Source organism: Sapajus apella, unplaced genomic scaffold (assembly GCF_009761245.1).
Source record: "Sapajus apella isolate SASKATOON/1434 unplaced genomic scaffold, GSC_monkey_1.0 scaffold3, whole genome shotgun sequence".
Lineage (NCBI taxonomy): Eukaryota > Metazoa > Chordata > Mammalia > Primates > Cebidae > Sapajus > Sapajus apella.
In genome coordinates, this window is record NW_022436943.1 from 2,274,507 (window position 1) to 2,301,391 (window position 26,885).

Consider the following 26,885-nt stretch of genomic DNA (forward strand, 5'->3'; position numbering starts at 1 on the left):
GCAGTGTCTAGAGGGAAATTTATAGCAATAAATGCCCACCAGAGAAGCGAGGAAAGATCGAAAATTGACACTGTATCATCAAAATTGAAAGAGCTAGAGGAGCAAGATCAAAAAAACTCAAAAACTAGCAGAAGACAAGAAATAACTAAGATCAGAGCAGAAGTGAAGGAGGTAGACACACAAAAAAATTCTTCAGAAAATCAATAAATCCAGGTTTATTGAGCTGGAAAGATAAACAAAATAGACTGCTAGCCAGATTAATAGAAAAGGGAGAAGAATCAAATAGATGCAATAAAAAACGATAAAGGGGATATCACCACTGACTCTACAGAAATACAAACTACAATCAGAGATTACTACAAACAACTCCATGCACATAAACCAGTAAACCTGGGAGAAATGGATAAATTCCTGGACACTTGCAGCCTCCCAAGCCTAAACCAGAAAGAAGTTGAAACCTTGAACAGACCAATAACAGGGCTGAAGTTGAGGCAGCAGCTAATAGCCTACCAGCCAAAAAAAGTCCAGGTCCAGACGGGTTTACAGCCGAATTCTACCAGACATACAAAGAGGAGCTGGTACCATTCCTTCTGAAACTATTCCAAACAATACAAAAAGAGGGAATCCTTCCCAAATCGTTTTATGAGACCAACATCATCCTGATACCAAAACCCGGCAGTGACTCAACAAAAAATGAAAACTTCAGGCCAGTATCCATGATGAACATAGATGCAAAAATCTTCAATAAAATACTGGCAGACCGATTGCAACAGCACATCAAAAAGCTTATCCATCACAATCAAGTAGGCTTCATCCCGGGAATGCAAGGCTAGTTCAACATATGCAAGTCTATAAACGTAATTCACCACATAAATAGAACCAAAGACAAAAACCACATGATTGTCTCAATAGATGCAGAGAAGGCCTTTGACAAAATTCAACAGCCCTTTATGCTAAAAACTCTCAATAAACTAGGTATTGAAGGAACATATTTCAAAATAATAAAAGCTATTTACAACAAACCTACAGCCAATATCATACCGAAAGGGCAAAAACTGGAAGCATTCCCTTTAAAATCTGGCACTACACAAGGATGCCCTCTCTCACCATTCCTATTCAATATACTGTTGGAAGTTCTAGCCAGAGGAATTAGGCAAGAAAAAAAATAAAGGTATTCAGTTAGGAAAAGAGGAAGTCAAATTGTCTCTATTTGCAGATGACATGATTGAATATTTAGAAGACCCTATTATCTCAGCACAAAATCTTCTTAAAGTGATAAGCAACTTCAGCAAAGTCTCAGGATACAAAATCAATGTGCAGAAAACACAAGCATTTCTGTACACCAATAACAGACTAACAAGTGAGCCAAATCATGAGTGAACTCCCATTCACAATTGCTACAAAAAGAATAAAATACCTGGGAATACAACTAACAAAGGATGTAAAGGACCCCTTCAAGGAGAACTACAAACCACTGCTCAAGGAAATAAGAGAGAACACAAACAAATGGAGAAATATTCCATGCTCATGGTTAGGAAGAATCAATATCATAAAAATGGCCAAACTGCCCAAAGTAGCTTATAGATTCACCACTATCCCCATCAAGCTACCAATAACCTTCTTCACAGAACTGGAAAAAACCACCTTAAACTTCATATAGAACCAAAAGAGAGCCCACATAGCCAAGACAATCCTAAGCAAAAAGAACAAAGCCAGAGGCATCATGCTACCTGATTTCAAACTGTACTACAAAGCTACAGTAATTAAAACAGCATGGTACTGGTACCAAAACAGAGATATAGACCAATGGATTAGAACAGAGGCCTTGGAGGCAAAGCCACACATCTACAACCATCTGACTCTTTGACAAACCTGACAAAAACAAGCAATGGTGAAAGGATTCCCTGTTTAATAAATTATGTTGGGAAAACTGGCTAGCAGTGTGCAAAAAGCAGAAACTGAACCCTTTCCTGCTACCTTACACTAAAATTAACTCCAGTTGGATTAAAGACTTAAACATAAGACCTAACACCATAAAAACCCTAGAAGAAAATCTAGGCAAAACCATTCAGGACATAGGCATAGGCAAGGACTTCATGACTAAAACACCAAAAGCATTGGCAACAAAAGCCAAAATAGATAAATGGGATCTAATTAAACTCCACAGCTTCTGTACAGCGACAGAAACAGTCATTAGAGTGAATCCGCAACCAACAGAATGGGAAAAAAGTTTTGCAATCTACCCATCTGTCAAAGGGCTAACATCCAGAATCTACAAAGAACTGATTTACAAGAAAGAAAAAAAAAACCCATCCAAAATTGGGAGAAGTATATGAACAGACACTTTTCAAAAGAAGACATCTATGAGGACAACAAACATGAAAAAATGGTCATCATCACTGGTCTTTAGAGAAATGCAAATCAAAACCACAGTGAGATACCATCTCACGCCAGTTAGAATGGCAATCATTAAAAAATCTGGAGACAACACATGCTTGAGAGGATGTGGAGAAATAGGAACACTTTTACACTGTTGGTGGGAATGTAAATTAGTTCAACCATTGTGGAAGACAGTGTGACGATTCCTCAAGGACCTAGAAATAGAAATTCCATTTGACACAGCAATCCCATGACTGGATATATATCCAAAGGATTATAAATCTTTCTATTATAAAGACACATGCACAGGTATGTTCATTGCAGCACTGTTTACAATAGCAAAGACTTGGAACCAACCCAAATGCCCATCAATGATAGACTGGACAAGGAAAATGTGGCACATATACACCATGGAATACTATGCGGCCATAAAAAAAGATGAGTTTGTGTCCTTTGTAGGGACATGGATGAATCTGGAAACCATCATTCTCAGCAAAGTGACACAAGAACAGAAAAACAAACACCGCATGTTCTCACTCATAGGCAGGTGTTGAATAATGAGAACACATGGACACAGGGAGGGGAGCATCACAGACTGGGGTCTGTTGGGTGGGGGCAAGAGAGGGACAGCATGGGGTTGGGGAGGTTAGGGAGGGATAACATGGGGAGAAATGCCAAATATAGGTGATGGGGGGATGGAGGCAGCAAACTACATTGCCATGTGCATACCTGTGCAACAGTTCTGCATGATCTGCACGTGTATCCCAGAACTTAAAGTACAATTTAAAAAAAAAAAAAGGTTGATGGTCACAGCATTAATTCTTATAAGGATAAGAGACAAATGACTCACACATATAAAAATAGATTTAGTGTTTTGGGAATATGAGCTGATTGCAACCATGAGAAAATAAGATATTCAACCAGCAGATTTTAAAAAGGAGCTGATGAGAAATCAGCTTTTTCCTCATCCTTAGTGGGGCCCACTAGAAAGAAGAAATCCCAACTGTCTTTTTAAATTAGCTTTTTGATCAAGTGAAAATCAGTCAGTTTATGATTACGTCATTTTCTTCATCTCCTTACTTCGCAAAATGAAACGTGCTCTGGCAAACCTGTAGTATAAGTTAAATGGGGGTTGAGAAATGCTGTAGATAGTTTAAAAGCCTTACATAATTAGAAGGTAGGACTTAGGCTTTAGAATCAGATAGAACTGGCTAGAATTCTTGCTTTTCCACTCATTTGTTGTATGACATTGGGCAAGTATGAAACCTATTTGAGCCACAGATTCCTTTGCCTAAGAGGGATAATAGCACCTCTGAGAGTTAATAAGATAGTTTTGTTTTTTTTTTTTTAAGTTTTGATATGGAGTCTCACTCCATTGCCCAGGCTGGAGTGCAGTGGTGCAATCTTTGTTCACTGCAACCTCCGCCACCCAGGTGCAAGTTGATTCTCCTGACTCAGCCTCCCAAATAGCTGAGATTACAGGCAAGTGCCACCATGCCCGGCTAATTTTTTGTATTTTTAGTAGATACAGGGTTTCACTATGTTGGCCAGGCTGATCTTGAGCTCCTGACCTCAGGTGATGCACCCACCTTGGCCTTCTAAAGTGTTGAGATTAAAGGCATAAGCCACCATTCATGTCTAGCCAATAAGAAAATTAAGACCTTAGCATAGTGCTTCCAACTCATTGATAAGTACTTTTTCATTATTAAATGAATGATCAACTGAATAACTCTAGTTAATAGCATTATTTCCTGTCCCAAAGTATAATATCTTCAGTAGCCATTCTGTGTTTTATGATAACATTATGTTACTAGAACCTCATAACATTGTCTTTCATCTATATTTTGGTATTACCTCATAATGAGGGATTTAACATTCATTCAATAAATTATGTAACAAAACAATGCTTTGTACCAAACATCAGGAATAAAACTGTAAACAAGATCTGGTTACTGCCCTTATAGATTTGAGAATCTAATGAGGGATTTAGACAAGGGAAGTGGATAGACAATTACACTACTGTAAAATCAGCATATGCACAGAGTGCTATGGGATTACAGAGGCATGACACCTAATTCAACCTTGGGGTGTTTGAGCTGAGAAGGAATGTGTCTGAGTGTAGTTCTAATGTAAAAAGTTGTTGTAAAACACTCCACCCAAATGTATATACCTGTGTTAAATATATAGTCTACTCATCCTTTAAGAGCTAACTCAAGTTCAGCCTCCTCTGTGAGACTTTCTTCACTTTTTAAAGGCAGTGTTAGAGGCTGTACTCTTGGTATTCCCATTTTACTGTCAACACTTTTCTTATAGCAGTTTATAGATTGTCTTGTATCTTATTGTTCACATGTTAGTAGATTTCCCCTAGATCTCAAACTCCCTAAAAACCAAAATGGAATGAAACTATCTTAATTCATTTTTGTATCTCCAATGTCTGGTCTACTACTTGATGTATAATAAATGTTTGTTGGATGATTAATAAGTGAAAATATAAATTGGTTTATTCATTAAATATCAAGTACTACTATATGCTAGGTGTTTTAATAATGAGGATTCAGAAGTTAAAAAAATAAAGTCTCTTGCCTTCATCACATTTACATTCTAGTGGTAGAGAAGACCAGGTATAGACTGTGAAGAATACGGAAGAATAGAAAATGATGGAGGGTTTAGTTTAGATTCGTGGTCAGAAAAAGCTTCACGGAGGAGTTCACAGCTAAGTAGAGACCTGAGTTAGATAAATGATCAAACTGGTTTATGGATGAGCATTCCAGTCCAAGAGATCAGCCAGTTTAAAGGCTCAAAAGGAAGAACATGCTTAGAATGCTCAACAAACAGCAAAGGAGGTCAGCCTGGCTAGAGCTTGGGAGCAAGAAGGAATGTGATGGGAGATGGGATTGGCAGATATTACTAGGCCAGATCACATTTGGCCATGATAAAGGTTTTGGATCTTATCCTAAGTGTGATAAAAGGCCAAATGCAGAGTTCTTAGCAAGAGAGTAACATGATGTGATTTGTCTTCTGAAGGGATGAATCTGCCTATGTGAGTGAGACTAAAAGGGCCAAAAGTGGAAACAATGAGAACAGTCAGGCTGTTTCCATGCGCCAAGTGGGAGAAGATGGTGGCTTGGACTGGAGTGGACCAAATAATTTGTATGGGACTCTTTGGGAATAGGAGGTGGTGATACAAGCTTTTAAAATTGTAAGCTTGTACCTCAAACTTAAGCATTCAAGTAGATTAAAATGTAAATGTAATTAAGATACATGTATGTAATAGAATAATGGGCTTACAAATAAACGAACTTGTTTCTTAGTCCCAGCTTTACTTTTAAGTAGGTGTGTGACCTTAGGAAGTGTTGAAATAGATGTTGGAAATCGATGCTCGGTGCTGCAAAGAAAAATCAGCACTGAGACAAAGGATATTTCAGCAATGCAATTTTTTAATTCCTAGACTGCAGGAAGGGTACTGTCACTAGCCATCTTGCCATGAGAGTACAAAGAACAAAGGTAATACATACAAATTTATTCCGTACGCATTTGTGGTTGTCCTTACTGCTGTGTCTGATCTCTGCTGGCTGGAGCCAGACCTCACAAGCTGAACTAAAACCCAATTGGCTAACAACTTAAAACCTTTCTGAATAGGCTGGGGCATGCCTGTGAGCATGTCCAGCACAGATATCTTGGTTAAAGTATAAGGACATAGAATGTACTACATGCCTGTAAGCACAGAATATCAAACAGGTACATAGGATCGGGCTTAACAAAGTTATTAGCACACTTAGGATTTAACAAGAAAGGAAACTTCAAAAAGGAACTTTTCTACTTCCTACATTTTCTACTTCTTTGCTACATCTCTTATTTTCTATGGACCTCAGTGTTCTCAGATATAAAATGAAGGTTTAAATTTGTTTCTCTTTTAACTGTAAAGGTCCCTGATTTTATAATTCCATGAAAAAGTGAACATGTCTTGAACATGTGAAGCTAAAGAACAAAGACTCTCTAAAAGAAAGTAACATTTATTTTATAATAGGGCATTGCAGTGGGAGTATAGGTGCTATAGTAAACGGTGTGCATATTCAGGGAGGTAAGGGAAGACTAAGGTTTTTAAATGAAAAATGGGGAGAATTGCATAATTGTTTTGAAATATTTATCCTTGGCTACAAGGGTCAGTAACAAGGGTGTGCCAGTCTGTGGCTGGATAGGCAGTTGCTGGGTAGATGTCCTCACAGTATTTTTCATGTAAGATTGCAATGGCCTTTGTGCAAGATTGTGGTTTTGGCAGAGTCTTTTGTGATAGCTTTTGCTATGGGGCATTTATGCATGAGGACCATCTCTTTATGGTCTTCCCTTGCTCTGTCAGGATTGGTTTTTGTTTTTCTGTTGTTTTAAGCAGAAATGATTTCATTTTGATTCTGACAACTTTCACAAATGCTTTACTGGATTTTGAGTTGTGAATGAAACACTTTTGTGGATTCAGAGGTACTCTAACATTCTTGTCCATAAAGTACTTACATTATAAAATAATTTATAAAACAATTGCTCGCAATATGAGATCATAAATTGAATACAAAAGTGTATAATGCAGATTGTGAATTTTGTGGAAGCTTAGAAAAGAGAATAATTAACGAAGACCGATTTCACCACGGAAGTAGTAGATTATTGATCTGAAACTAGGTAGGATTTAGTTAAATGGATAGAGGGGAAGGGTGTTCTGGATAGAGAATAAGACATGTACAGAAAGGAAGCCTTTAATGAACATAACATCATATGGAGTTGTGGCAAAGAGAGATTCAGTTAAAGTCAGCCTGCCTGTATTGGAGATTATATGAACAATGGAAAAATAGGATTGGCCCATAGAGGACATAGAAATCTAGGCAGAGATGTTTACTTTAATGAAAGGCGAGAACTGGGAGCCATTGTAGATTCTTCAGCAAAGTATTATGTTAGAAGTAGTATGTAAGAAAGGTTAGTATAATGCCATGTACTTTGAGGAAGGTGTGAAACTACTTCGTTTTAGGTAGCATGCAGGCATTTTGCATACCTTTTTATTTAATCATCCATCTTTGGAGAGTTTAAATAGCTTGCCAAGGATCCTATGCCTTGTAAGTACTTTGAGCCAGGATTTGAACTAATGTCTGTCTGACTCTAGAAAGTTAGATGGGAGAGTCCTCAATCAGGAAGCATTAGCTACAGTAATGAGGTAGTGAGGATCACTACACCTATGAGGCAGTGAGGATCATATACCCAGTAGCAGTGGGAATGGAAAAGAAGAGATGGAGCTAAGAGAGAAATTTTTAAAGAATTAGTCGACTGATATATATATAGGGAAAGAGAGAATAAATGTAAGAATATATTGAAGTTTTATGTAGCAAGTGAAGATTAGGATTTGTGGTGGTTGTTGGGGATGGAGACAGATAGGAGGGACTGGAGAGATAAATGAAATAATATTGGATTTGGGAGTGTCAAATTTTAGATATCATTAAGCATTTATGTAATAAGTAAAGACATAGGAAGATTTCAGGATTTGAGACTCCTCAACTTATTAGATATTTGAAGTCATGAGAATGAAGAGGCCTCTAAAAGAGAAAGGATCATGAAAGAAGTGCAAAGAACTTTGAGACATAATGCTAAGCTTAATCTGTAGGTTTAGGAAAAGGAAATATATCAAACAGCTGCCCAACTATTGTTATATCATACTACCTAAGTTGCTGAGACTCAACATTGATGTTCTTAGATTTGCATTTTGACCTCCGTCAGAATTAGATTTTGCTTGTATGTTTTCACTAAAAATGGAATAAGTATAAATGAATTTCAGGACATGATGAAGTTTTTCTAAACAGCAGAACCTTTGGTTCTTTCTTTCTCCCTCCCCCTCCCCCTCCCCCCTCCCTCTCTGCTGCCCCTTCCTCTCCCCTCCCTTTTTGAAATGGGTTCTTGCTCTGTCACCCAAGCTGGAGGGCAGTGGAGCCGTCATAGCTCACTGCAACCTCAAACTCTTAAGCTCAAGCAATCCTCCAGCCTCAGCCCGTCAGGCAGCCAGGACTACAGGCACACGCCACCATGTTCAACTAATTTTAAAATTTTTTGTAGAGACAGGGTCTCGCTGTATTGCCTAGGCTGGTCTCAAACTCCTGGCCTCAAGAGATCCTTCTGCCCTGACCTCCCAAAGCACTGGGATTATCAGCCGGTCTTTCAAGCAGGATTTGTTTGTTGATTTTTATGATCCTATTCCTATTCTGGTATATCTTTTGGTGAATGTTCTAAAGAGCACTTTTATTTTGTACTTATATTACTGACTTGGTTCTTCTGTGAAACATTTAAAAGCTGGAATTTGACAACAGAAGCACAGGCAACAAAAGCAAAAATTGATAAATCAGACTTCATCAAAATTTAAATCTTACACCAAAAGATGCTATTAACAAAGTAAAAAGACAGCGCACAGGATGGGAGAAAATGTTTGCAAATTATATATCTGATAAGGAATTAATATCCAGAATACGTAATAACCCAACAACAACAGAAAAATGAAACAACCCATTTTAAAATGGGTAAATGGATATTTTTCCAAAGAAGATATACAAATGGCTGATAAGCATGCGAAACAATTGCTCATCATCACTAGTCATTAGGGAAATGCAAATCAAACTACAGTGTGATAACACTTCATGTTCATTAGGATGGCTGTTATTTTTTAAAAATGGAAAATAAGTGTTGCCAAGGATGTGGAAAAATTGGAATCCTGTGTATTGCTGGTGAGAATGTAAAATTATATAGCCACTGTGGAAAACAGTTTGGGCAATCAAAAAATTAAATATGAAGTTACCATGTGATCCAGCAATTGCTGGATGTATACCCAACCAAACTGAAAGCAGGAATTCAAACAGATATTTGTAGGTAAATGTTCACATTAGCACTATTCACAGTAGCCAAAGGTGTCAACAGTCCAAATGGCCATCAAAAGATAAATAGGGAGACAAAAATGTGTGTACATACAATGGAATATCATTCAGCCTTAAAAAGGAGTGAAATTTCACCACATACCATAATATGGAAGAACCTTGCATATATTATGCTCAGTGAAGTATATTGTATGATTTCACTTACATGAAGTACATAGAATAGGCAAATTTGTAAGTACAATAGTAAGTAAAATCACATTTCTCTTTCTCTTCTTATCCTGCTCCTACCCTAGTCCTGTATGGTTAGTGTCAAAGTCTGTGCGAGTAAGTAAGTACTATTGTACTTATGAATTTGCCTATTCTAGATACCTCATGTAAGTACAATAGAAGTTGCCAGCGCTGAGGAAAGAGGGAATGAAGAATTCTGTAAATGTATAATGGCAGTGGTTGCACAACATTGAGAATGTACTTAATGCTACAGAACTATACACTTAAAAATTGTAAAAATGGTAAATTTTATGTATATGTATATATGTATTTGTATATTTTGCGATAATTTAAAAGAAAAAGCTAATGGCTCTTGTGCAAGGTTATAAACATCATTATGCTCATTATAATACAAAGTGTCAATGTGTTCTATCTTAAAGATGCCCTCTTTTATATATTTAGTTATTTTGTTACCATATTCTTTGTCATGCATTTGTTGATAGTTTACCTGTCTTGATCCTTATTTTAAGAGCAACTAGCAGCCTTCTACTTTATCAGTTTCTGTTGCTTGATCTTTAATTACCTAAAGCTTTAGGTTATTTCAGATAATTTTGGCTCTTAAAATAACATTTGTATGTATGTTCTCATATTAAAATCAGTGGTAATCATAGTATTTTTGTAAGTATTAAAACTATAATATATTCATTCTCTTGTTAAGAATTTAAAAACCCATCTGTCATAGAATAGTCTTCCCTCATTGCAGTATTTTGCTTGCAGGATGAAGATGAGCTGGATTCCCATACCATGGTAAAGACTAGTGTGGAGGGTGTGGGCACCATGCGGGCCACAAGCACAATGAGTGAAGGGGCCCAGACCATGATTGAACATAATAGCACCATGCTGGAATCCGACTTGGGGACCATGGTGATAAACAGTGAGGATGAGGAAGAAGAAGATGGAACTATGAAAAGTATGTGGCTTTTTTACATGGAATATTAGTTTTCTAATTTGAAAAGATACTTCTATAGAAACCAGTCTAGTTCTGTGTTACTTTTTATAGCCAATTGTGGAAAATTTTGTTTCTTAGATTTATGTAACAGTAAAAAAGAGTATGGCACAAGTCACCTTTTTAAAATTTTATTTTAATGTAGCAGAAAGCAACACATCTTGCACTTAGAGTTATGGAATTCTTTTCTGTTGAAGATTGCTAACCCACAACTTAATTTGCAAAGTATTTTAGAGAGAAAAAGATAGTGTTCCTAACATTTACTTTCCCAATTGAAAAAGTAAACCTAAAATTATCTTCCAATAAATTCAGCAGACTATTATTTTATGTTGTCCAAAGTATTAGTTAAGCTACAAAGAGCAGTGTGAGCTATGGGAAGAAATAAGGTGGGAAAATAAGAAACACAAGAAAGAAGGATTACGAGACAGATATGCTCATACAGAATTTTCAGTTCCACAAATATTTACTGCTGCCTGTCATATGCAAGGCACAGTGCTGGGGTGCTGCAGTGGCTAAAATGATGATCAAACATTCTCTCTGACTTCTTGCTTACAGAGTGATGATGGTAAGTATACTTTCACAGACTAGCATTTCTCTTTTTTAAAAACAGTTGTTAAAGATTCTGTAGTTAACAATGTAGGGCATTGTGATTTCACAGTGATAGGCAAAAAAAAGAAAACAAATTTTCTCTTAGCACCAGCTGACCTTTCTCTTCCCATCCTACTCCTACCCTAGTCCTGTGTGGTTAGTGTCAAAATCTAAGCAAGTACTAGGCTGCTTTCCACCAAACAGTATTGCCTCTTAATGGTAGAAAAACAGAATTAAATGACTTCTAGCATTGTAGAATCTAGAAAGTTGTAAATATTCAAGTGATTTGCTGGTACCGCAAAATAGATACCAGAATTTTCTTTCAGATATTTCCATTTCCTTTTTGCCCACTTTTTCTTTTTGCTGCTCCCCCTGTGAGATCTGACCCCATAGCTTCAAGTCACATTGCTCAGTACTGCTGCTTTCTTCTTATTTCCTAGTACTGTGTAGCCCATATGGTTGCATATGTACTTTGGATAGAGAGGGTCACAAAGCACAAAATGCAAATAGATTGCTACATTGCCATAATCCTGTGGGTGGAGTATGAATTTTCTATATCCTGCCACTGGTGGGTATTCTGAACCTTTTTCCTGGAAAGCAGCCTAAATCTTGGATTTCCTGAAATACCTAGCTGGCCATCTGATTAGAGTAGGTGTTCCGCATCCATAACATGCCTCACTCCACTGCAGAGGATGGTCTTGTGGCCTCCAGAACCAGCTAGTGTTAGGGTACAAGTAGATCACAAAGACTCTGTCGTAAAACAATTAACACATTTTTCATCCACATGCAATATCAATTTTCCATAAGCTGATATAACTTTTTAACTAAAATTTTATGATTCTTAACAGATCAGTTAGATCATTGAGTGTTTTGTTGTATCTTTAGGAAGTTACTGAGCATTAAAAGTTGTATAAACAACTTTTCATGCAGTCAGATAGTTGAACATCAGCATATATATAATAGTTAAGAAAAATGAGTCTTTATAGAATCTAATTCATTTAGATTGCAGTGTATTACATTCCAAGGAAGAGAGAGCAGTGATGATGTTTCAGATATCAAACTTTAAAATTACATCACAGATTTCTACACATTCTGTGTGGTGACTTTTTTGTTTGACATCCACAAAAATTGATATATGTTACAATTTTGTTATAACAAATTATATAGGTATGACTTTCTGTTACAGAGAACTCATTTTGAAGTTAAGCAGATAGTGTTTTATATAGCTACAGTTGTTTTATGGGCCTCAAGAAGTTTTAAATCCCATGAGCCAACTTTCTGTGTATTTCGTTTCTGCAAGTAGACATCATTCTGTAATGCGGCACTTCAGTGTTTCCAAAATCTAATCAAGTGATGTTAGTGTAACCCCTAGGGATTGTCATATTGTAGTATAGCAGTAGTAAAGAATGTGAAAAAGTTATTGAAGAAAGACTTACTTTTCCTGAAACCACATAATTATTGTAGTTTTGTTTTCCACATGATCTAAATCTTCTTTAAAACTTCTTAAATTAGTTGGTATGAGGTCTCAGCTTATGTTACATCAGTCAAAGCCACATTTGCTAATATGTCTTTAGTATTTTTGTTCCCTAATAAGATTATAGCAGTATATTATTTTTGGTTTTCTAAAATCTCTACACTATTTACTGAAGATTTTGATTTTTATCTCCTTTTCCATTGGAGTGTCAGGTGAGTTGCCTGATTTAACATCCTTGTCAGTTTAAGTTATGTTTACACTTTCTTTTTTTAAAACTTTAACCATGAAGCTAGAAATTATGGGCCTATTTTCCTTACCTCTAGAAAGGAAAATTAGCCACAGACCTTTTGAAGCGAAGTGGAGAAAAATTACAAAAAATATTTTAAAGTTGGATCTGCTTTTTAAAAGAATGGATGTGGATCCTATGGGCATGTCCCAAGAATAACTTTCTAAACCTGTTTTTAGCAATGATGACATTGCTTTTACCTTTTTGCTCTCAGTCTTTCTATTCAGATATCTCTAAGGCCTCCTCTTGGGGAGTGTCCAGGCTTGAGCTGTATAACCAAGATCCTTCACAGTCTGGCACTAGCCAGTATTTACATGTGGATCTCTACTTCTTCCTTATGGATTATGCTTTATCCATACTTGTCTGTGCCAGTTGGAATTCTGAATGGTTGAGACTGGGCATAAGTAGGTTGGTTGTCATTTAAGAAAATCAGCTTTTAGGACTTTTTATCCTGGAGTAGATTAGGACCAGGTCAGGAATCTATTGTCATTGAATTTATGGGGTAGGCAGGATTACTTCATAATGGTTGACCCTGAGAGAGTAGTAGCTTCAGCAAAGACAAGACAGGCTGTTTAGTTTGTTCAGCTCAGATCTACTCAGTTAGCTCTGTCCTTTTATGGAGGAACTTTCTGGTCTTAGAGTGCTGTGGTTAGATTGGTAACACTAGTTGCCCCGAAGGGAAACTATATCTTATGGTTATCTGAGGAAGAGCCATACTTTCCAGCCAGGTTTTTATTTTTCATGTGTGTATCTGTTGTTTTCCCAGATAAGTTATGAGGTTTATCCTACTAAGAATGCTATGTAAATCTCCTCTGCCACATAATAGATGTTCTTGGAATATTGGTTTCATGAATGAATACTAATTACAGTAGACTCAGAGTCAAGCTGTGTGTGTGTGTGTGTGTGTGTGTTATAGTAGAATTAAAGATACTTAGCTACACAGTTCTGGGAGCTAAGTGAACTTTCAGGTAAGCCTACTGCCTTAGTAAGCTACTTTCTTTTCAAGTGTTCTACCATCCCTACTTCTCTTTTCACAGACCTTCTGAAAATGTGTTTCTTAAGATACCCATTCAGTGAAATTCTCAGATAAATATAGATAATATATAATAATCAGAAGTATTTGGGAAATGCATATTTATCCTAGAGATAAATTATTAGAGAACTACAGTATATATTATTAACTTACTAATACAAAGAGTACAGGAAGGAAGTAGTTTAAAAATTACATTACCTGAGCTTTCCTTAACTTATTTGACCATGAAAAGCTTTTAATGAGGAACATATCAGTGATTAACATCCTGTGTAATAAGTGTCTGAGAAACACATTTTGGGAAATGCTATCACGACAGCCCTCTAGTTCCCTGACCCTAGTTCCTAGGCTGCTTTCTTTTTATTAGCACACCCTCCCTTCACTTCTATATCCAGCTTAGAGGCTGTATTTCATTGCTTCCGTCACTCTCTTATATTCTTATGTCATCTGCCCTAATGTCTTGTCCTTCTACCTCTTCTGGAAAACTGATATGGACCAGTCTATGTGTTCATCTTCTCTGCATCTTTACCCTGGCTATTGAGTGTTGCTGGAGATAGTCTTCCTGCACAGATGAGGGTTACCAGATCAAGACCTTCTGCTCCACTTGGGCCCTCAGAACTTTCCTGGAGGCCTGTGTTTCTCTGTTCAATGATTTCTCATTCTACAGAGTGGCTAGTTTAGATCTTCACTAAATCTCTTCCTACTACCTCCCATCTCAGTTTTAGTAGATGATCTTGCTCCTGATTTTATGGGAAAAAATGAAATGTTATCCTGCAAGGACCTAGAGAAGCTGTATAGGTGTTTTAAATGTGGACTTTGGAATAAGGTTGAAAAATTAAGTCATTCTTAATTTCCATTTCTTCCTTCACCCTTCATGGAGTAACATCTCATCTCATCAGTTCTTTCCCCTAAATATATCTATCCTCTTCTCATGATATCCACTTGCATTTCTTTAGTATAAGTCCTCATAGTTTCTCACTTGTAAGGCTTCTAAACAGCCCCTGCCTCCACTCTTAGAGGCTGTATTTCATTGCTTCTGCCACTCTCTTATATTCTTAACTCCTCTGCCCTAATGTCTTGTCTTTTCTGCTTCTCCTGGAAAACTCTGATGTAGCTCCCTACCCACCATTCAGATTTCAGTACATCTCTCTTCTGCTTATGGCCTCCCAGTGACTACCAATGGCTCATAGGCTAAAGCTCAATACTAGTTAAGAGGCAGTATGTGCTCTGATTCCTACTTACCTTTCAGTTCCTCTTCATCCTTCTTCCAGCTTATTAGCTCTTATAGATCTTTTTTTTTTTCTTTTTCTTTATTACCATTGGGCATTTGCAATGCCCAAATCCTTCTGTGGGATTTCCTTTTCTTTCACTAAATCACATTCATCCACTCAGGCTCCGTTAAGAGGTTGCTTCCTCTATCGACTCTAGGTTAGGAATAAGTACCCTTCTAATAGGCTCCCATCTTGCCCCAAGCTTTCACTCTTACAGCGCTTGCTTATTTAAAGTGTCTACTTTTGTTTATTCCCCACTGTATTGCTGATACCTAACACAATACCTAGCACTTGGTAAGAGTTCATGAAATGTTTTCTGAACAAATGATGTGATACAGTGAAAAGAGCATGAGATGTAAAGCCAAATCATTTACTGATTGTGTTACTTAATTATGTCTGAATGTCAGTGATGTATATTTGTCTCTCTGTTATGTGTATGTGTGCAGGTGTGTATATTAGGTAAGCTCAAAATGCACCTGGTAGTATTTTAAATATAGTTGATCATCAATAAAAGATAATATCCATCTGTCTACCCTATTAATTTGTCCTTCCAAAAACTTGATAAGATGGAGCGTCTGGGAAGCCCCAGGCATTGCCAGCTGTGCTTCCCATGCAGTGAGAAAGGCCTTATCTTCCTGGGACTGGAGATGCTGAGCTGTCAGGCAGCTCTGTTCTTCCCATGGCAAATTCTTGCTTCTACCTTTCCCTGCCTCCTCCAAGACCTTGCTCCATCTCTCTTTTTTCAGTAAGCTAGCCAAGGGGCTTCTATGGAGAATGATGATCTCCAAAATGAACTGAGTAGCATCAACATGAATAAAAGTGGTTTGAATGGCAAGATGAGCAAATGCTAGAGAAGTACCCAGCGGACTTGGCATCTCCTGACCAAGAATATGTTTGATAATATCTGTTGATATAACTTGAGATGAGAGAACTGTTTTCCACTATTTATGAAATTTGACATCTCTTTGAGAAAATGAGGAGAGTGTCATGGACGTATAAAAGAATACATTTATATTTTATTTTATTTTTGGAAAGGGAGAAGAGGTGAATTTCTCAGGTTATAGCTGTTATTAATGGAGCTCCTACTGTGGGCCAAACACTGCGCTCAGGACTTTGTATACGTTATCTTATTTACTCCTCACAAGGATCCTATAAAATAGCATTTCACTACCATTTACCACTAAGGAAACTGAGACTTGGGAACGTTGCCCAAGATTTTGTAGCAAGCAAGTGATAGAACCAGTATATAGATACAGGTTGACATCAGAATCACATCACTATTCTGGGGTGGGTGACCTCAATGTCTCTCTTGGGCAGGATTCTAGAACATCTAAGAGTACTTTAGGAAAGATCAGGATCCTTACAAGTCAGTGTAGATTACTGAGAACAAATCATATCAGAATAATATAATTTCCTTTTTTGACAGCATTGCTAAACTGCTGGGTCAGAGAAAATGCAGTTTGAATATTGTATCTTATGATATTAGGAAAGTATTTGACAAAGTCTTTCATGATATCCTTGTAGACACTATGTATTGTGACCTAGCTGGTGGTCCTTTGATGAGAGTGAAACAGTTATACTCAAATGTGCTTATATCAGTGAGAGTTTATTGAAGGAAGGAGAAACTAAGTATTTCAAACACAAAGAAATTTAAGTCAGAGATTGTATTAGCATGTTCTCATATTGCTATGAAGAACTAACTGAGACCGGGTAATATATAAAGAAAAGAGGTGTAATTTGCTCATGGTTCCCCAGGCTGTACAGGAAGCATGGCTGGGGAGACCTCAGGAAACCAGCAATCAGGGTGGAAGGGGAAGAGGAAGCTGGCATGTGCTGCGTGGCTGGAACAGGAGAAAGCAGAGCAGGTGGTACTAAACACTTTTAAACAACCAGATCTTGTGAGAACTCATCACGAGACAGCACTAGGGGGATGGTGCTAAACCATAAGAAACCACCCCTATGATTTCATCATCTCCCGCCAGACCCCCCTCCAACATTAAATTAGAATTCAACATGAGATTTAGGTGGAGACATAGAGCCAAGCTACATTAGAGATGTAGATGTTAACAAAATCGATGGATAGGCTAGAGGAGAAGGCTGTGTAACGTAAGCCTTTGGGAGTGACTCCCACAACCCCTCAAAAGTGAGCATATAGGGAGCAACTACTACTGCCACAACTAGGAATAGCATTCCAGAGGCTGCCACTGGCACTGGTGAATTCAGTAACACAGATTGAAATCAACCTTATTGCTACTTAGGGATTAGAAAGCTACCAAATATTACTACAACCATTCCTCAGTACCTGTGAAACTGGTGACTAGATGCTACAATGCTGCTGTAAATAATCAAGTCTCCATGACAGTGCTTGCTAGAGGGAAATAACTAAACTAGCAGGCACATAGCTTCTGTTTGTCCCCCCCAACACACCCCCCAGTTGTGAAAGAGCATACGCATCCAGAGCTCTAGTTGCAAGGAATTCTGAGAAATGGGGTGTTCAGCTCCCCAGCCTCTATGATACAAAGGCTTCCCAGGGGCACGTGGCAGTGGTTGCTAAATTTCAGTCCACCACAGTGTTAAACAATAAATTGTTTACCAGAAGAGTTCTCATTTTGTGATATAGGACCTCAGCCTCAAGCCCTCGTTAGCTCAACATTTTTCATAGAAACTTGGATGAAGCTATAGGGTGAAAGTCCATCAGAATTGCAAATAACATGAAGAAGAACAAAAGTAAAATATGTTATAAGGTAGAATGAGGATCCTAAAGGATCACCACAGGCTGGAGCAGTGGACTTGATTTACAGGATAAACCCTGCTCTTGGGTCCAAATAACCAACCTTACAAGTATGTGCTGTAACAGTCGCTCTTCAGCTGGTTCTGCAGACTGGAGCAGGGCTTGGGCATCTCTGTTTTTAAAATATGTATTTGTTTAATTTTAAAACTCTACAAGTGCCTCTGAGGTGCAGCTAGGACACGTACCACTTTTTAGAACAATGCGGCTTCGCTCTGCTGTCTGGAGCCAGAACACACCTGGAGTATTGTGTTTAGAACTTACCTGGAGTATTTAAGAAGGCTGAAGACACACGGGAGCATGTTGAGCAGAGAGGCAGCTGGATGGTGATGTGGGTGAAGACCATGTTGTATTAAGAATGGGTGGAGAGGCTGGGTGCAGTGGCTCATGCCTGTAATCCCAGCACGTTGGGAGGCCAAGACGGGTGGATCACCTGAGGTCAGGAGTTCAAGACCACCCTGGCCAACATGGTGAAACCCTGCCTCTACTTAAAATACAAAAATTAGCCAGGCTGGGTGGCATCCACCTGTAATCCCAGCTACCCAGGAGGCTGAGGCACGAGAATCACTGGAACCTGGGAGGCAGAGGCTACAATGAACCAAGATTGTGCCCCACTGTACTCCAGCCTAAGCAGCAGAGCAAGACTACATCTCCAAAAAAAAAAAAAAAAAAAAAAAAAATGGGTGGAGAAATAACTAGTTATGTTTAGGTTATATATTATTTATTTATATTAACCTTTCATAAATGTTTATCATTTCTTAAATACTGGATTAAATAATATTTATTAAATATACATTTTAAAATGTCTTACTTGTTTATGCCTAAAGTATTTAATGATTTTGAAAATTTCAGAGTTTATTTTGGACAGCACATATACAAAGCTTTACTTAATCAGCAAGAGAAAGCAAATGAAGTTCTGCTTTAGTTTTTTAGGAGTTACTCTGGAAACACATACTAGATATTTATTGGGGAGTTAGGAGAGAGGCCAAGAAGGGAAGATTGACTACACTCCCTGGTTCATCCATTGTTCCTAGACAAAATCATTAAATAAGAAGCAATTTGTTCTGAGCATCTACTTCCATGCCATATTCTTTGCTTAGTAATATCTCTCTCTCAGTTCTCATATTCTTTCTTTCCTTCCTTTTTTCTCCCAAAATCTGTTTCGGAAAAGGACCAGATACACAGGAATAAAATACCTAATGATGTTTAATGTTCGTGAAATACATTTTCCCGCAGAATCATACAGCCTTGAGCCAAAGGAGTAAATCACTAAGGATGGAATTTTAGATGTCAAGAAATAATTGACAAGGGTAGGAGAGTGTGTAGGGGAATTACTTTCCCACTTCCTATTCTTTTATGAAAATGATTGTATTCCTCTTTAACTGAAGAGGTTAATGTTGCCCAGGATATGACAATAAAGGTGACAACAGTAAACTAAAGGTCCCTCTTGCAGCTGGATGCAAATACCCATAGTATTTCTGGGCAACTAGAAATCATTCATTTTTCTCTATAAAAGTACTAGGAATCCAGGCAAGGTGTGGCAGCAGTGGTTTGGAGTTCCCTGTGGGCACTAAACGTAGTCTACTCTTCTGTGTGCTCTTGGTTGGTGGGATGTTTAATGAGGTATAACCCAGCTCAAACCTGCTAGTGTATGCGCTTTGGTTGTAGGATACTTCTTTTATTAGCACAAAGCACACAAAAGCATGTAAATATTAGTCTTTCTTGTACAAATGAAAATCTCTTTCCTGTACAGGCCTTTGAAGAAAGCGTTTTCATAGATACACACAGTGACCATTACAATATTCATTACTTGCACAAGAAATCCTTCCTTTTATTTAACTAAAATCTTTGGGCTTCAATTTTTCCGTTTCCTTCTATTCTGCCTTCATTGGAGATTGAAAACAGCTGGTCGCTTTTTCTGTGCAAGAACCCTTCATAAATACTTGGATACTTATTAAGTTCTTCCTCAGACTTTTCTTTTCTTGGCTGAATAATTTCAGTCTTTTTAACTTTTGTGCAGGTATTGTTTTCTAAGCTTTTTAATCTCTTATGAATAGTCCATGGACCTTCTCCATGTTATGTTTATCCCGCTTTGTTTTACCATACAGTATGATGAACTTAAGGAAAAAACTGATGTCAGTAGTGTCTGTGTTAACATCCGGGTTTTTATATGTATTCACTATGCTCTTGGCAACAAATTAAAGGACACATTTTCAAGGTCATTAATGAGGTGGAACCACCCACATCTTAAAATATTTTTAGAAGAACAAGTTAGGTAATCTTTATAAATCTCTTTGATGTTGACACATACTTTGCTAAAGTTATGATTAATTGTTATTTTATTCTCTACACTTGAGTATCTTTGTCGTAATCATGCTAAGAACTTAAAAATTAAATGTATTATTTTGTTAAAGTATTTTTAAAAATTATTTAAATTTGTATGAGGATTTTTTACTTGTTTAGAAATGTGCAAATTAGGAAAGTTAATGAATAATTGTGGGTAGACTGGTGTATTTTCTAAGGTATTATATTTCTCACAATTTAGTTTACTTGTAAATATTTTGCGGATGCATGGAGATGAAAAGCAACCTTTTTCTTTAAAATTTCTTATCCATAAAGAGAATGATTGATAGTTACTTTGTTCTTTGTTGCTAATAAGTTTTTAGTTCCACAAGCAACTAGTTGAAGGACTTAGGGCCAAAATTGAGGAACTAGGTAATTCTGAACATTAAAATCATTGTTAAAATAAAATGTTTTTGTAAGCTGGGGTCAGAATTCAGCTGCAGCTGGAGAAATTGATGTCAATTTTATGTGATTATTCTTTCTGTGCTTAAAAAAGTATTTGCCATAGCAACCACATTGCATATGACAGTGGTTACTATCTTCAGGTTTCCTGCTTTGTTTTCTCATTGAAAAGCTTAGTATTTTTTTTTTTTAATAAATTGTAAGTCAGAAACATCATCTCCTCTGTCCCACTTCTGTGAACATGTATCTCCCTGGAGACTTCACTGCACATTGTGGCATGTGTTTCATATTGTGTAGTTAAACATTACTGGGCAATTACAGCTGCCCCCTCCCATTAACTTTTAAAACAAATCTAACCTGTTTTCCTCTTTAAATTTTTTTTAATTGTTTTTTAATCTTTTTTTATTTATGACAAATATATACTCTAAATGTTAATACTGATTTTAAATTAAACGATGGAAAATATTTAGAAGTATAAGCAAATACATTTGAAAAAAATATTAAGTGTAAACATATCTTGGTTAATAGTATCTTGATGTAAAATCATCCAAAAAGAAAAATCTAACAGAATAGACTCCTTTTATTTAAAATGCTTTTTAAACTTTTTTTAACTTTCTGTAAAAGTGTTTATTTTTATATTAGGAATGGGTTATTTTTAAAATTTTTGAGTAAGGAAGCCAAAGGCATTTTGCCATAGGTTTTTTTAGGTCAGCCTGTGAAAAAACCCTTAAAATTATAATGTATCTGAAATGTAGTGATATTTAAACTACTCTATATAATAGCGGATTTCAAGTTTGAAATTGGGTTGTTTCTGCAGTAAAACTGAAGATTGCTACTCCTTCTGCTTCTCCCTACATCCTCCATTTGAGAATAGAAATGTATTAGTTAATTATTGAATTTAACTATATGTACCAATAAACCCAAATAACAGTGTAAGATTAATTTCTTTTCTCATTTTACAAGAAACCCAGAAGCAGAGTATCTGGCACTGGTGGAGCAAGTTCATGATATCATTAGAAATTCTTTCTGTGACCCCATATTTAGGGTATTATGCTTGTTCTCCTGCCTGCAGAATAAATGCAGGATCTCTGGCCATCAAGTCTTCATTCTAGGCAGTGGAAAAGAACAAAAAACAGAAAGGTTTGTGCCTATATCAAGAAAACAGAGCTTTCCTAGAAACCCTGATTTTTTTTAAGGGACAGGGTCTCATTCTGTCATTTAGGTTGGAGTAAATTGGTGTGATCATAGCTCATAGCTTATTGCAGCTTCAAACTCCTGGCCTTAAGCAGTCCTCCTGCCTCAGCCTCCCAAAGGGCTGGGATTAGAGGTGTGAGCCACGATACCTGTCCTAAACCCTTATTTTTATGTGTCATTAGCCAGAATTGTATTACATGGCCACTTTTTCCCACAAGAGAGATACTTCCTTACCCCTAATAAGGAAACAAGGGATTATAGATATTAGGGAGGCAAATTTTTCACTTTGAGACACTATGACATTAGTGGTGGCTCATATGACTTGAGTTAGAAGCTCCTGACTGGGATGTTGTCAGGAGCATGCACAAGACTTTTGGGGTTGGAAGAGCAGATTCCTGCAATGAAATTTCAACACCGAGGAGTAGTCTGCTTTTCCCCTTTCTGTTGCCACCACTTCTCTCTAATCAAACTGTTGCTTCTCTGACTCATTGCAGAAAAGAACAGTCTTTCCTTCAGCCTTTTTCTTATTCTCCTCGTCTCTAAAGGAAATGCCTGCTCAGCCCATCTTTTTGTTGTGAAGGTTTTTACAGAAGATTAAAATTTCTCCCACTTTATTCTTTGAAAAAAGTAACTTCTGAGATTTTATTTTTCTCCTTCTCCTTCCCAGTGTATGGTGCTACTCTTAATATGTAAGTCATATTAGAATAGGCATTCTATATATGTTAGTTTCTGGTAGGAAAAGGTTAGTTTTTCATTTACTCCAATAATACTTTGGGTGAATTTTCTCAGCTACAGAGGTCTGAAGTAAGAGTCAGTGATATACCAAGAGAACCCTGACTATTTGTTACAACACCGGGGAGTTTGTAAAGATTCTGGGATGAAGAGTTCCTTACCTCCTAGTTAAGGAGAAAACAAAGAAAACCATAACTAGAGCCTCAGCAGTGAAGTCAGTGCTGGATGAAAAACAGATAATGAAAGCAGTGTCCTGGCTTGGTGTGGAGAGAGGAAGATGATTTGGGGAGGAACGTAGGTCTCAGAGTGCTGTTGTCTTCAGTGGATTAGTAGTGCTATAATGTGTGCTTTTTGTAGTTTCTGTTGTTTTTGTTTTGTCCTTACCAAAGCACCTACAAATACTAAATTTAGTTTTTAAAGAATGCTATTTAGAAACATGCTTCAGTGAAACCTTTCTATTCATTATCAGATGCAGTTGATAATGGTGGGTTTTTTTTTTTTACTTTGCTAGCAGTTAGTTTCTAAAGAAACCATTTTTCCTCTCCTGCCTGATTCTGACTTTCCTTGACAAACATTGATAACCCTTATTATACTAAATGTTAAAATTTTCAGATGTATTTGTGTGTGACACATTTGAAACTTCTTGATGAAAACAGAACAATTAAATATATAATTAAATAATTATTAAATATATAATTGTATTACAGAATTAATCTTCCCTTTAAAAAGAAAAAGAAACAAAAAGAATGTTGAGCAAAGGATTTCTTTGAGAGATTATTCCCCTTCTCCCAGCTTCATGGTTTCATTTAGTCCATTCGTTTATAAAAAATATATGTAAGTTGAGCTATACTTGCAATTTTTTTAAACTTATAAAATGCGACAGAAATGGAGAATTACAAGTTAAATTCCTAGACTCTATTTTGGTATAAGAGGTTACCATGGGAACCAAATTTCAATTCTGAATATAGAGAAATGTGTCTCGTAATGGTGAAGCCTAGAGACAAATCAAAGGTACTAAAAATCTGCTGAAAATGTTAATGGAATGTATGTGTCCTATCCAAATGTCACTAATGTAACCCATCAAATTAATCAATTTCTATTTTTGTTGTTGATTTGAGGGAACAGAGTTGAAATTGAACACTATAAGCACCAAATCTTATTTTTTTAGCATAATTGATCATTGAAATATTATACCTTCTCTTCTATATATTTTGTTCATTTTTAACATACTTGTAAAGTCTGTTATGACAGGAAATCTAAAGGCAGCCTTGGCCATGATCCTGATGAACTGTCCCTAAGGAGTTTCTTTTTCATGAGCTTTGAATGTGGGATATGAGAGTGTTCTAAGTTCTAAAAGTTTACCACAAATATTGGTGTTTTATACTATCCTAAATTTGATAGAATATCTTTTTTTTTCCCATTTATTTATTTTATTGCATTTTAGGTTTGGGGGTACATGTAGAGAACATGCAAAATTGTTGCATAGGAACACACGTGGCAGTGTGATTTGCTGCCTTCCTCCCCATCACCTACATCTGGCATTTCTCCCCCTGCTATCCCTCCCCAGCTTCCCCCCAACTGACCCCAGTGTGTAGTGCTCCCCTCCCTGTGTCCATGTGCTCTCATCGTTCAACACCCGCCTATGAATGAGAACATGTGGTGTTTGATCTTCTGTTCCTCTGTCAGTTTGCTGAGAATGATGGTTTCCAGGTTCATCCATGTCCCCACAAAGGACCCAAACTCATCGTTTTTGATGGCTGCATAATATTCCATGGTGTATATGTGCCACATTTTCCCTATCCAGTCTATCGTCGATGGGCATTTGGGTTGGTTCCAGGTCCTTGCTATTGTAAACAGTGATGCAATGAACATTCGTGTACACGTGTCCTTATAGTAGAACGATTTGTAATCCTTTGGATATATACCCAGTAATGGGATTGCTGGGTCAAATGGAATTTCTATTTCTATGTCCTTGAGGAATCGCCACACTGTCTTCCACAATGGTTGAACTAATTTACACTCCCACCAACAGTGTAAAAGTGTTCCTATTTCTCCACATCCTCTCCAGCATCTGCTGTCTCCAGATTTTTTAATGTTCGCCATTCTTACCGGCGTGAGATGGTATCTCAATGTAGTTTTGATTTGCATTTCCCTTATGACCAGTGATGATGAGCATTTTTTCATATGTTTGTTGGCCTCACGTATGTCTTCTTTTGTAAAGTGTCTGTTCATATCCTTTGCCCACTTTTGAATGGGCTTGTTAGTTTTTTTCTTGTAAATCTGTTTCAGTTCTTTGTAAATTCTGGATATCAGCCCTTTGTCAGATGGGTAAACTGCAAAAATTTTTTCCCAATCTGTTGGTTGCCGATTCACTCTAATGATTGTTTCTTTTGCTGTGCAGAAGCTGTGGAGTTTGATTAGGTCCCATTTGTCTATTTTGGCTTTTGTTGTCAATGCTTTTGGTGTTTTGGTCATGAAGTCCTTGCCTACACCTACGTCCTGAATGGTTTTGCCTAGATTTTCTTCTAGGGTTTTTATGGTGTTAGATCTTATGTTTAAGTCTTTAATCCATCTGGAGTTAATTTTAGTGTAAGGTGTCAGGAAGGGGTCCAGTTTCTGCTTTCTGCACATGGCTAGCCAGCTTTCCCAACACCATTTACTGAACAGGGAATCCTTTCCCCATTGCTTGTTTTTGTCTGGTTTGTCAAAGATCAGATGGTTGTAGATATGTTGTGTTGCCTCCGAGACCTCTGTTCTGTTCCATTGGTCTATATCTCTGTTTTGGTACCAGTACCATGCTGTTTTGATTACTGTAGCCTTGTAGTATAGTTTGAAGTCCGGTAGTGTGATGCCCCCCGCTTTGTTCTTTTTGCTTAGAATTGACTTGGCTATGCGGGCTCTCTTTTGGTTCCATATGAAGTTTAAGGTGGTTTTTTCCAGTTCTGTGGAGAAGGTCATTGGTAGCTTGATGGGGATAGCATTGAATCTGTAAATTACTTTGGGCAGTATGGCCATTTTCACAATATTGATTCTTCCTAACCATGAACATGGAATGTTTCTCCATCTGTTTGTGTCTTCTCTTATTTCGTTGAGCAGTGGCTTGTAGTTCTCCTTGAAGAGGTCCTTTACATTCCTTGTTAGTTGTATTCCTAGGTATTTTATTCTCTTTGTGGCAATTGTGAATGGAAGTTTGTTCTTGATTTGGCTCTCTTTAAGTCTGTTATTGGTGTATAGGAATGCATGTGATTTTTGCACATTGATTTTGTATCCTGAGACTTTGCTGAACTTGCTTATCAGTTTCAGGAGGTTTGGGGCTGAGACGATGGGGTCTTCTAGATATACAATCATGTCGTCTGCAAATAGAGACAATTTGACTTCCTCCTTTCCTATTTGAATGCCCTTTATTTCTTTTTCTTGCCTGACTGCTCTGGCTAGAACTTCTAATACTATATTGAATAGCAATGGTGAGAGCGGGCATCCTTGTCTGGTGCCACATTTCAAGGGGAATGCTTCCAGTTTTTGCCCATTCAGTATGATATTAGCTGTTTGTTTGTCATAAATAGCTTTTATTATTTTGAGATACGTTCCATTGATACCTAGCTTTTTGAGTGTTTTTAGCATAAAGGGCTGTTGAATTTTGTCGAAGGCCTTCTCTGCATCAATTGAGATAATCATGTGGTTTTTGTCTTTGGTTCTGTTTATGTGGTGAATTACGTTTATAGACTTGCATATGTTGAACCAGCCTTGCATCCCCGGGATGAAGCCTACTTGATCATGGTGGATAAGCTTTTTGATGTGCTGTTGCAATTGGCTTGTCAGTATTTTATTGAAGATTTTTGCATCTGTGTTCATCATGGATATTGGCCTGTAGTTTTCTTTTCTTGTTGAGTCTCTGCCGGGTTTTGGAATCAGGATGATGTTGGTGTCATAAAATGATTTGGGAAGAATTCCCTCTTTTTGTATTGTTTGGAATAGTTTCAGAAGAAATGGTACCAGCTCCTCTTTGTATGTCTGGTAGAATTCAGCTGTGAACCCATCTGGACCTGGACTTTTTTTGGGTGGTAAGCTCTTAATTGCTGCCTCAACTTCAGATCTTGTTATGGGTCTGTTCAGGGTTTCGGCTTCTTCCTGGTTTAGGCTTGGCAGGAGGCAAGTGTCCAGGAATTTATCCATTTCTTCCAGGTTTGTTAGTTTGTGTGCATAGAGTTGTTTGTAATAATCTCTGATGATGGTTTGAATTTCTGTGGAATCTGTGGTGATATCCCCTTTATCGTTTTTTATTGCATCAA

General features: G+C 37.2%; 1 protein-coding gene across 2 annotated transcripts in view; it reads left to right on the plus strand.

The window, feature by feature from the left end:
* STK3 (serine/threonine kinase 3) overlaps positions 1-26,885 on the plus strand; it is a 345,181-nt gene that overhangs the window by 234,581 nt on the left and 83,715 nt on the right. For both annotated transcript variants that reach the window (XM_032248245.1, XM_032248241.1), the window contains one exon: positions 10,260-10,452. In XM_032248245.1, the coding sequence (XP_032104136.1) occupies positions 10,260-10,452 (193 nt within the window). The remainder of the gene's footprint in view (positions 1-10,259; positions 10,453-26,885) is intronic.